The 11,156-nt window shown below is 52.0% G+C and overlaps 1 protein-coding gene across 1 annotated transcript; it reads right to left on the reverse strand.

Moving 5' to 3' along the window:
• Nucleotides 1–435: 435 nt before the first annotated feature.
• On the reverse strand, nucleotides 436–4,886 carry STEHIDRAFT_126163 (uncharacterized protein). The gene is made up of 9 exons (XM_007310735.1): nucleotides 4,093–4,886; nucleotides 3,546–4,034; nucleotides 3,390–3,469; nucleotides 2,744–3,331; nucleotides 2,055–2,291; nucleotides 1,545–1,880; nucleotides 1,356–1,448; nucleotides 1,229–1,274; nucleotides 436–1,090 (listed from the first exon to the last, which is right to left on the reverse strand). Exons 1-9 carry the CDS (start codon nucleotides 4,412–4,414, stop codon nucleotides 975–977), a joined length of 2,307 nt encoding a protein of 768 aa, XP_007310797.1. The 5' UTR covers nucleotides 4,415–4,886; the 3' UTR covers nucleotides 436–974.
• Nucleotides 4,887–11,156: the final 6,270 nt, after the last annotated feature.

Genomic DNA, 11,156 nt, shown 5'->3' on the forward strand with positions numbered 1-11,156 from the left:
GGACAAGGCCTGCGGAGAGGTCATGATACGCGTTGACAAAGGAGACAGACGACGGGACACGATGGTGGACGTCGCAACGTTGACGGCGGACCACGGTGAGCATTTCATCGATCATTGGCGGACTCGACGGAAAGACCTGCGGGAGGACCTGACGAATTCGAGGCGGGTTCTGGATCTGGCGGGGCAAGGCAAAGCAAAGTGACGCCTCCTCGGAGCGGCGAACTCACGGGAAGAGGGTTCTGCCTTTGAGCCGGGAAGGCTGCATATAGGAGTAGGAATAGGAGTAAATTGTAAAGCATAGGGATGGCCCACGGGGAACTCGAAGAGTCCGTCAGCGACGATGTCGACGACGGCAGGGGACGGGGAGGAGAACAGAACAAATCACGCATGTATTATTTCTATTCGTAAATTAACGATACTGTAAGCCGTGATTGAGAGAAATGTATGCATCGTTCGAGAGATGAAGACAGGCTTGGGACATGTATGAAGCACATGGGAGGAGATAACTAGACATGGGATGGCACGAGAGAGAAGAGATGATGGAGTATGCGAGGCGACGAGATGAGCATGGATGTATATATGTACGTATGATATAGGATGATTTCGAACTAAGCAAGAAAGGGTCGTGCGGAGACGGAGACGTGTGCAATGGCTAGAGGAAGAGATACATAGCAATACAGCATTAACATTACGATGAGGAGACGAGGACAGTGACGAGAACAAATAACGAGCACAAGACGACAGCTATTATGTGTGGCTCGTAACGTAAGTACAGCGACAGGCGTGACACGACAAGAACAAAATAGTAGAGTCCACGATGTGATTGAACAAAAATAAAAGCTCGAAACGGAGTGGGGAGTAGAGAAGAGAAAGTAATGCAGCAAGTGCTACGCGTTTCGGCACCGCCTTACCATGGCACGGAGTGTGGACTAACCGAACAGATTTTCACCATGCAGTCTCGAATGGAGGAGCAATCAAACCATCTCCTTGCGACCGAGGCTGAAGATCCCTCGCCAGCTCTGGTCGTCAGACTTCAGGATGGTGGAGGTCGAGAACGTCCACCTTCCGACTAGGTTCTGCGAGGAAGATACTGTGAAAGATAAATCAAGAGAGGAAATCAGTAAGCAGAGAAGGATGGAAGGAAGGAAGGCCAAAGAACGAAAAGGGTTGAAATGATGTCGGATTCTCAACAGGCCCGATGACGAAGAAAAAAGGTTGAACTACTCACGATAGCCAACGAACACCGTGTTCCTCGAGCCCGGAGTGTTGCCCACCTGTAAGAGAACGTCAGAACATCTTCTACTTCCTTCGTAGCAAGAGAGACACATTGAAAAAAAAAAAAACTAGGAACGTACCGGTTTCCGACTCAGAACGACCAACCCGTCGCTCATGCGCACCTTCCCGAAGTAGTCGTAATCGCCCCAAGCCCGAGCTGCGTCTGGGGGCGTCTATGAATCCACGACGCGACCACGATGGAACAAAACGATGAGATTCGCACAAAAGCTCAAGCACAATACAAGAAAGAATAGATGAATCGGACGTACCCTACCCGTCAACACAATCTCCGTCACCTCCCTCATCTTCGTTTGCACCTTCGCTTGCGTTGCATCCACTGTCGTGTCTTCATGCAAGGGCAAAGGCGAAGCGCAGGCGATTAATCGGGGTATTGAGGCCATCAGATGCAGATTCGCACTGGGACTGTCATTAGATCTCGGCACGGGACGAAAAGTGGTGGGAAACGGGGTGTACGTCTTGTAAGAGGTCGTCGTGAGCTTGGGCCCGGTTTGCGGAGGGGAGGTCTGAGCTGAAGTCGAAGTTGAAGGCGAGGCCGCATCCGAAGACTGTAGTGTTGAAGAGGGAGTGTGGACCTCGATGCCGTCCTACAACGAACGTATGCAATAAATAATGGAGACGGTCAGCGTCCGGCCACATCGGATGCCACACCACAAGGAATCCGTAATTGGAAGAACGAAGGACGATAGAAACGGACACCACACCTCGAAACCCAAACCCAGTCCGAGATAGAAAGGAAAGACATGAAAAAAGCTACTCACCCCGCTCGAGTTCATCCTATAACTCCACTCTCCGTCCTCCCACCCTTCAAGCTTACACCCATCCGACTCCTTCCCCCTCTTCTCCACATCCTCGTGACCTCCGACTCCATCGGCATCTTCACATGGAACCCGCACAGTCCTCCAGTGTTCGGTCAAGTCCACGTACAACGGTCTCCTCGTTATACAACCCTCGGGGTCCTTGACAGTCTCCGGGGTTGAGACATCGAGACTTGGGAGCTATAATCGTGAGCGCGACAAATGAAGGAATGCGGCATTCGGATGATAAGGTGGAAAGGGAGACGAAATGGGCAGGGAGATGTGGGAGAAAGACCAGACCGTGGAGAGGGGCGCCACCCGAACAACGAAAATACCACCCACGCAAACGCGCATCGTGCACGTCACAATGCCGAGCCCGATCGAAAATGCACAAGACGAGTAAACACGGCGCAAAAGAAGAGCGGTCACGATCAGCATGCGGAACTATACACACCCACCAGCGTCAGGAGAAAGGAGGAACGAGAAAGGAAAGAGGACGAGGTGGCCGTGTGTCGGTGCCACAACGTCATGCACACGATCAACATGGAGGCGCCAAGGGTTCGATGACGATGACCGACCGAGCAGAAATGAAAAGGCGCATGGAGAGAGGAAGGGATAATAATAATCCGAAACGAAAGAAGAAAGAGACTCACCATCAAGGTACCGCGCCACGAGCCCGTTAAACTGCCCAGCACATACGCCGATGCCCCACCCTTCGGACCATGACCATAGTCGGAAGAGGAATGGACGGAGGACAAGTCATTATAATCGGATGCGGAGGTGGAGGTAAGGCGGGCCCAGTCTACGTCTTGTCGCTCGCTCTTGCTGGTGCCCTCCGCAAGAGGTTGGTATTCGTTGAAAGGAAACACAGGAGCGCCAGCCATTCCTTGCTGGGGATGAGACAAAGGCGAGGATGGCCGTGGAGATGAACGCGACTGAGGCACGTCCCACTGAGGATGTTCTAAGCATTGCGTCTTCATCGCTTCATTGTGCTCCACAATATCTTCGACTGTCGGCTCATTGACACCCATAGCGATAGCGTCCGCTCGTGTATTGAGTGCGTATTGGGGTACGTTGAGAGGGTTGCAGTCGGCGCGGACGACGTATGAAAGAATGGCTGGGAGGCATAAAGGGGGGAGCGTGAGGGTTATGGTTCGGGAAAAATGTGGCAGCGTGATGGTTCGTGGACGTTGAAAAGAAGTGGATGATGAGTGAGAAGGTGATGCTAGATGAATGGGATACTAGAGAGTCTATGAGCAATACGAACGTGCTAAACGTGCATTGTGGCGTGTGGCGTACCCGAGACCCGACAACCACGATGGGGAGGAGCAAGTTTTGGATATGGTCACGATGGCCTTTGGCCTCGGCAGAGACCATACCTGACAGATGAACCTTTTAGCACCACATCTACTCGAAGCCGCCAGCAGAGTCAGGAACAGCGTCGGCGCCACACACCTTTGTCGGTCAGCTGCCAGAAGATGTTCAAAGCGAGTGCGCTGATTTCGTTATCCACAGGCCACCCGCCCTCGCTCTCGCACAACCTCTTCTCCAGCCACTCCTCGACGAAACCGACCAGCCCCGCACCTTGCAATTTACCCGCGTTCGTCCCGTCATCCTCCAACAGCATGATATACGCCACACCAAACGCCTCCGCCAACTGCTTGTCGTCACCACCGACGTACACATCTCCTCTCTTGAAGAGCTGCATGGCTGTGAACCTCCTCTTCATTTCGAGATGCCTGGATGAAGACGAGAACGCGTCAGGGTCCAACCTCCGTTTAGGAGCAGCGATATCGAATTGCGAGTCGAATATCTGGGCGTACAAGCCAGAAGATGGCTCCACTGCAAGCATCGAATGGAAATCGCGGCAAGTGAGTAGCAAGGAATGTAGGCTTTGTGGGGGACCGAGAGTGGTTGCTCGACTGGAGAGGAGGACGATGTGGTCTAGTATGTCACGGATGAGAGGAGGTGGGGTACCAGACATAAGACAAGCCTCGCGTACTTATAGGTAAATCGAGCGGGAGGCCCGAAGCAGGCAGGACGGGAAGCAGCTGAGGCGGGGAGCGACAGGCGTGCGTGCAGGTCCAAGGTGTTGGGGGCTGAGAGTGGCTGGGCGGGTTATTATAAGCTACAGAGCGGTAGGACGAAAGAGGAAATAGACGGAGGAGTGAGCAAGGGACCAGGACGCTGTCCGAGCAATTCCATCTGGGCAGCGCTATGGACATGATCATGATGTATTTCGAATACGACTTGTCGGGGCTGACGGAACTCGAGGCGACGGTGTCTTGGGAATCGCCATCGAACCGCATCGGCGTCTCTGCCATTACACGGATTGGGCCGCAATCTTCCCCTGGGACGTTGTGGCAGCGATCTGGGTCGGCTTGGACATTACATAGATGCGTTTCATGTTGCCGGCCTGATGGCAGAAGTCGAGGATACGTGAATATGAAAGACGGAGCAAGCGGAGTGTGAAGGACTCATGCCCCCATCATGGATCTCCCTCGCAAGATTTCCGAATCGCTGGCTGCTCCTCGCAGGCGCAAATCACCCATCATACGACCAAATCCGACAGCAATCGTTCTTCTCCCAGGATACGTCTATACGAAGACGCCCGTTTCGAGCGATCTTGTCTGCGCTGTGATGTCGACGGCCAGCGAGCGGCTGTAACCGCCTCGCGGTGTGAAACCCCAGATCGAATCGATTCAGAAAGGTCCCCGAAAGCGGGGCTCTCCAGGGGGTGATGAACCCCCAAGTCGAGATGAGAACCATCGCGGCGAAGAGAAGGTGGCAGTAGCGAAGACGGCGGTGACGGAGCCATCCTGAGCACGTTTCTTGTGCTGCGCGAGACGCGCAACGCCCGACCGGCATCATCGCAAATTTGGTCGCCGCAAACATCCTTTCAGCTTGTCTCTTCCAACTCCGTGGCTATTCTCCGCGTCGCGTCATCATCCTCATCCAGTCTTAGCTGAATTTGTGGCAACCGATTTCTGTTTCAAAACTTTGGTGCTTTTTTCGCTTCCTGCTCACGGCGTTGTTTATCTCGATGAATTCATGTTTCAAAGCCCGCCCGTAATATAACGTACACAATCTAACATATAGATCCACAGATTCCGATGAGCAAGGCCCGTCTGATCGGCTTCGGCAGGGGTGGACTCAGTTGCCGCGCCACAACATCACTGGAAACTTACTCGTGTTTGCGGACCAGTGGATACTCTGTTGAGCTGGTAACTTTGAGCGCACAACAAGACCGGTCGCACACTCATATGATGATCTATACTTATGGGACCAAAGAACCCTTGAAGCAAGTAAGCTGAACAAATAGTATTTCATCTCGTGACGACATTACGAGAACAGTGCAAGAGCCTGAAAAACAACGCGATCCACCGCTGGCCTTGTTCTTCTAAAAGGGGGTTTGTAAAACATTCCACAATACGGAGCACCGTGTATCCAGCCGCAAGCAAAGCAACGCCGAAGGAATGAGGGCGCCGCGGTAAGTATCGCCACATTCGCATCCAGCCATGTCTCCAGCCCGATGCGAGAGAAACGGAAGACTTGGATTGAACAAACTCCATCAGCGGGAGGTTCACGTACTCTCGTTTTCGCGGTCATTTGTATGTAACGGACCCAACTAAGGTCGTATGTGGACAAATGAAAACCGGAGAGGACGTACAAACCGAGTACAGCAAGGTCGTGCAGTATCTGAGAACGGATCCGTCAGAAATTCGGGAAGCATAGAGGACGTGATTCATTCACGCCTTCACGAGAGAGCTCCGTCGCAGGGTGGCTTGATGGAGAAGCCGTTTTGTCAACTGAATACGATACAATTGTACCCGTTGCTTCCATCCAATGCCCACAGATATGTCAGCTTTCATTAGTGCTTGTGATCCTAACCTTCAATGGAAATAGTCAGCGTCGACTCCAAGTACGCTATAGCGCAGAACAGGCGGACTTGATGGAAGAAAGTAGCGGAGTGTACGCAAACAGAGCGCCCACAGCTTGGAAGGATAGAACCCATTCTGTCCATGCATGGACCCATGCAACGCCGGTCCTAGCTAAGATGTATGTAGTCAATTGCATGCGAGGTCGAGCCGCAAAAGTAACCGTCGTTGTTTCCGCTCAATTGAACTCTGTCGTATAGCGCCGACGTTGTCCATTACATGGAGCATGGGAGAGCGTCACAAGACCTGCATAAAACCATATACGGGTTGCCGAAGAGTAATATTGTAGAGCCCTCACGCCACAGATTTGCATGACGGACAAAACGGGAGGTTCCAGCTCTGAAGTGTATAGTATAACTTTGCTATGACGGCCTGAGGGCAGACCGTGTAACCGCACCACCTGTATGTACGTCAGTGTTTCCGACAAATAGAACACGGCACCATACACCTTACACTCATCACCCATTTCAAGCTGTATGAACCTTTTATCAGGCGCCTCGCCCGACACCACACGCCACATCGAGAAGTTCTGATTCATGATGGGATGAACTAGATGGAATAGTCGTGTGAAGAGTGGCGCCTGAGAAGAAGATGAAAAGGGACAAAGCAGTGTGAAGGTAGAGACAATGTACAGACGTGCGCTCCGTCACGGATAGGTTCAGCTTTAGGGACGGCCTTTCCAAGAATGCTCATCGATCGTTTGTCGTACATCAATCCACACGTTATTCAGAAGATCTCCAGCTGATGATCACGTACCTGATGTACAACTGTGCCTCCATCCACTATCTTCCGGTGCGCCGCCGGCGACGGAACGTATTCGATTATAGGACAGCTGTGGTCGGAGGATGGTTCGAAGCTCTTGGGATGTGTACCGTGACGAATCTCCCGATGCTTCAGGTTCTGATTCTGTTCCGCTGACCTCGAACGAGCGCGATATTCCCCAGGACAAGAGAATTTACGTACGAGTTTTCGTTGCGTGTGCATCGCTTCAATTCAATCCATACCATCACAGAAGACTGAGGGGCGGGAACAACTCACCGTAAGCAAGTGAATATCAAATCAACAAAGCCTGCAAGAGACCATATTGACTGTGACAGTGATTGGGGAGGGTCAAGGACTGCGATGGCCAAATGATGAACTTTGTGGTCGAGGACGACGGCCAAGCACTAACCGTTAACCATGGACCGTACCGTCAGCACGCCACATGCTCACGCAGGCCAACGCAAAGGACTTGCTTCATAGCTCGCTCGCTCATTCCGTGGGTGTAGTCGGACCGAGTGTCGTCGATGAAGACGGTTTGGGTGTGGGGATACTCCGACAACACGTTGGCTCAAAATGCGATCGCCGCTCGTCCAACGGGAGAAGTGACTGTTTTGAGTGCAGAAGAACCCGAGTCCCCGGTTGCCCGAGTCTCTTTGGAGTGCCGTATTGGTCGACGGGACAGGCGAAGCGGCTTTGGGGGCTTGAGGCTGACGTTAGACAAGGATACAGGAGAACGGAGCGCGTGGAGGTGAAATGACAGCGAAACAGGAAACTGGGATGAGGAACGGCGAAGACGCCGCGTAATGCTCAGTTTAGCGATGACTTCCACAGTCGCAAGAGCGCTCCGCTTTAACCCGTATACAGCGTCGAGAAGTAGAGCGCCCTGTATTTCTGTCGAAGATGAACGCGGTAATGAATACGACAACGGAACAAGTAAACATTGAGATGATGAAATGGACGTACTTGAGGCCTGGAGGATCCAGTGAAGAAGCCATGCATTCGACATGATTGATCTTCGTCCTTAAGGCGTATGGGTGGTAATACAAGCCAAGTTGGACAACGGTCATGCCGGGTGCCTGTACCATGAGGCGGTTGTAAATTTCGTCATGGTATGATGGCCGCTCGCGTCCCATGCGGAAACATTGCAGCCAGTCAGAACAAAAGCGGGGCCGGAATAGGAGAAAGGGACGGAAAGCGCGCCGTTTCACACCCACATCGATAAAGTCATACAGCATGCTACACTTTTCGCAACGATGATGACGAACCACGCATACCGTGCCGTGGCGGAGTTCAGAAGAGTAATTATGCATTATGCATCGTTGAAAGATTCAGATCTCAGAGGCCGAGGATCATCGTTAAACGTGTCGCATAAATCTACACTCCGCTCGAGAAATTAAGCACTAGTAGTCACACATAGCGTCGGCACTAGGTGAAAAAAATGAAAGGGAAATTTGCACCTCATTTCTAGAGCCGCACTACCTCCCAATCTCGACGACGGAGACTTGCGGGCCAAATCTCGGACACCTCAACCATCAAATGCCAAAAAAAGGAATCTCCCGGCGCTTGAGCTACCGAGTCGAGTCAGCCCAAGATGAAAACTCGAAGCACCAGAAGACCTCAGAAGACGCCACAAAGGCTCAGATCAAGTCAAATTTGGTCGTCCACAAGAAGGACAGGGACAGCGTTTCTAGAAACGTCCACTCGCCAAGAGCGAGCGTCGAAGCATGTTGAGCGGTATACAACAAAGATAAACGATGATCCTATACGGGTTTCTCCGCCTCGTCAAACTGAGCCCAAAGACCATTTACCGCAGCTGTTATTGATCTCCACTAAATCCGCGTCCTTCGATTTCCATTCAAGTTACGGATATGGGCATGATCGTCGAGGTACATCTGAACTGCTCGCGGTCGCCTTGGACGGCAAGATCTCAGTGCGATGATTCGGTGAAAGGACCGATATAGGAGGTGGACCTCGTGTTGAGAAACGACTGTCGGAGTTCGAACTCGAGCTGTTGATCTAAGACGGCGTCTAGAGGACAGTGTCCGATTCGGTATGTGCAAAACATGTCCGCAAGAGGTGCGGACGATCTTGTCGAGGAAATGAGCATCGCTTGTCGACCTCTAGTACGGAATGCCAGTAACATCAAAGTCAGATCCCAAAATGTAGGAGGTGAACGAAGTACTTGCACACAACTTCACAGAAACCTGCCAGAGATGATCACAACGCGATTGGCCGTCAAAGTGCGGCGCACGTCGCCGGTCACCTCCTTTTCATTTCGGAGGACGAGGCGAAAGCCAGATCCACGTGGCGGTATGTTCCGCTCTCGCTAAAATGAAGCTTTTTCAAATCCGGATTACCACATGGACCCACAATACGAATCACCGTCAATGACTCTATGATGTTCATTCTTTGAACGCCGTCCATAGAAAGAACAACTTACACCTCGGACCGCCGAATGAAACACAAGTCGTCGCCGTCAAAGAGGACGACAATGAGAAACAGGGAAAATCGCAGAGGCCTCGGGAAGCTCCACACTCCGTCACGAAGAGCCGAATTTGTATAACGCAATTTGTAGTCGGAAAGCGAGGCGATTGAAGATGAAAGACTGACATGAACCTCCTGCTCTTGTGTGTCAATGCGAGTAAGGACCAGGTGAAGACCGCTGCGACCAACAGCAGTCAGAGGATGCGGAATCGAGGAGCACCTCCCTCAACCTAAGGCGGAGTGAGCTAGTGCATGCTGAACGTGGTAGTTTCCACTATGTCTTTACGGACTGACGACACAACACAGCGGCCGCCGCCGTCTTCCTAAATGTTTGCGGTCTGTGACAGGAAGGTCATGGCATCACTACGACTGGGTATTTTTTTCATCGCCTAACGCAACGCAAATCAGCGTCCTGCACAGGGTCTGCGTGTGAAACGATGTCGATGAGAACGTCCCGGTGGTAACAGAAACCGACCTTATGCGACCAAAAGCCTACGGCCACCGGATCGAGAGGCAGAGTCTTCGGACACTGCCATTTGGACGTCATCATGCTGTTGGTCATCGAAGTGCGCCGCTGGAAGAAGGCAAAGCGAGAGCTAAAGCAGTAAGTAGTCCGCTCTACCGAGCCGATAGCAAGGTACTGAGTCCCGTGGTGTCCTTGCACCGCTCATGATGGAATGGTAGTCCTTGATGGTAGTGCATGAGAACCTGGTATGATGTGATAGGACCGATGCGACGCGCGAATAGTGAAGGTCGTTGTCCTCCTGATACCGACAGTTTCGGGAGAAAGCTGGTTTGTCTGGCTGAGTTCGCGCTGAGAGATGGGGAAGATAATTTCAATGGCGGTTACCGACAGACTGACGCGTAACCGCCAAAAGGGTGGAGGGTGGAGGACAAGTGGCCGCTGTTACCAATCCTTTCCTCTGATTCCGTGCGTATACTTGGAAAATAGAGCAAATGTTAGCGAGGATGAATAGGAGATGGACTCTTCGAGATGAACAGCAGAAAAAGTTGTCTCTGACAGTCAAGTGAGCCGACGGAAGAAGATTCATGATAACCCAGAAGGTGTGGATAACGGCATCGAGCAAGGTTTGAGTGCAGAAGAGGTGCATCGGCGATCACAGTGGGTCTCGACTTACGGGTGATAATACTGCTCCAGCAAGCTTGAACATGTCATAACTGCGGCGGATAGTAATCTTGAGTGCGTCTGATGAGCGACACCGTTGAAAAACACAAAACAGTCAATCCAATTGTCACTCGCTGCCTAAGCCACACAGATAGCAGCATATATGCGTAAGTGTGCGTCTAGAAGGCGAGACTCGGTCGGGTATTTCTGTGTGCTTATTTCTATAAAGGCCTGCTGTGTTTGTCGCACCGTCTTGACCTACGCCGATTAAAAGGGGCTAGCATACATCGGCGCTGGAACGACGGGCTCTAAAACTTGACCACGGTTGCGTATGTCGCATCCGTACGCCAGAAGGACGAAGATGAGACGCCGGTTCCAGGCACGTACCTCGCAACAAAGCTAATAAGAAGCTTCGTGATGTATTAGGTTTATATGCTGCGATTCTGCTTCCCACATATACTCATAGCGGTAGCCGGAGATGAACCGCTAGCACTGGATGCTGGGCATAAGATCACAAGTGCGGTATACAGTGGTATACATGATTCGAGTTTATAGTGACAGGAAGCCAGTGGCTTCAACGAAAAGCGTCAGATGTACGAACCGGTAGTGAATGGTGGGGGGAGGGATGATGGCAGTCGGGGGCAAAGGGCGGTGGCGACCGGATGGGCGGCAGATTCCAGAGCCTGCCCTAAACCTGGCACGTGGTCGCCGACTCTGATTTTCACGACAATTTTCTCATCCATCGATCCTTCGTCC

This window comes from Stereum hirsutum (assembly GCF_000264905.1).
Source record: "Stereum hirsutum FP-91666 SS1 unplaced genomic scaffold STEHIscaffold_21, whole genome shotgun sequence".
Classification (NCBI taxonomy): Eukaryota; Fungi; Basidiomycota; class Agaricomycetes; order Russulales; family Stereaceae; genus Stereum; species Stereum hirsutum.

Coding starts and splice junctions, on each gene's coding strand:
- STEHIDRAFT_126163 (XM_007310735.1), bottom strand. CDS start 4,414: ATGGCAGAGACGCCGATGCGGTTCGATGGCGATTCCCAAGACACCGTC. Junction 4,035..4,092: donor CCCGCTCGATTTACCTATAA/GTACGCGAGGCT, acceptor GTGACATACTAG/ACCACATCGTCCTCCTCTCC. Junction 2,292..2,743: donor CGTGGCGCGGTACCTTGATG/GTGAGTCTCTTT, acceptor TCACGATTATAG/CTCCCAAGTCTCGATGTCTC.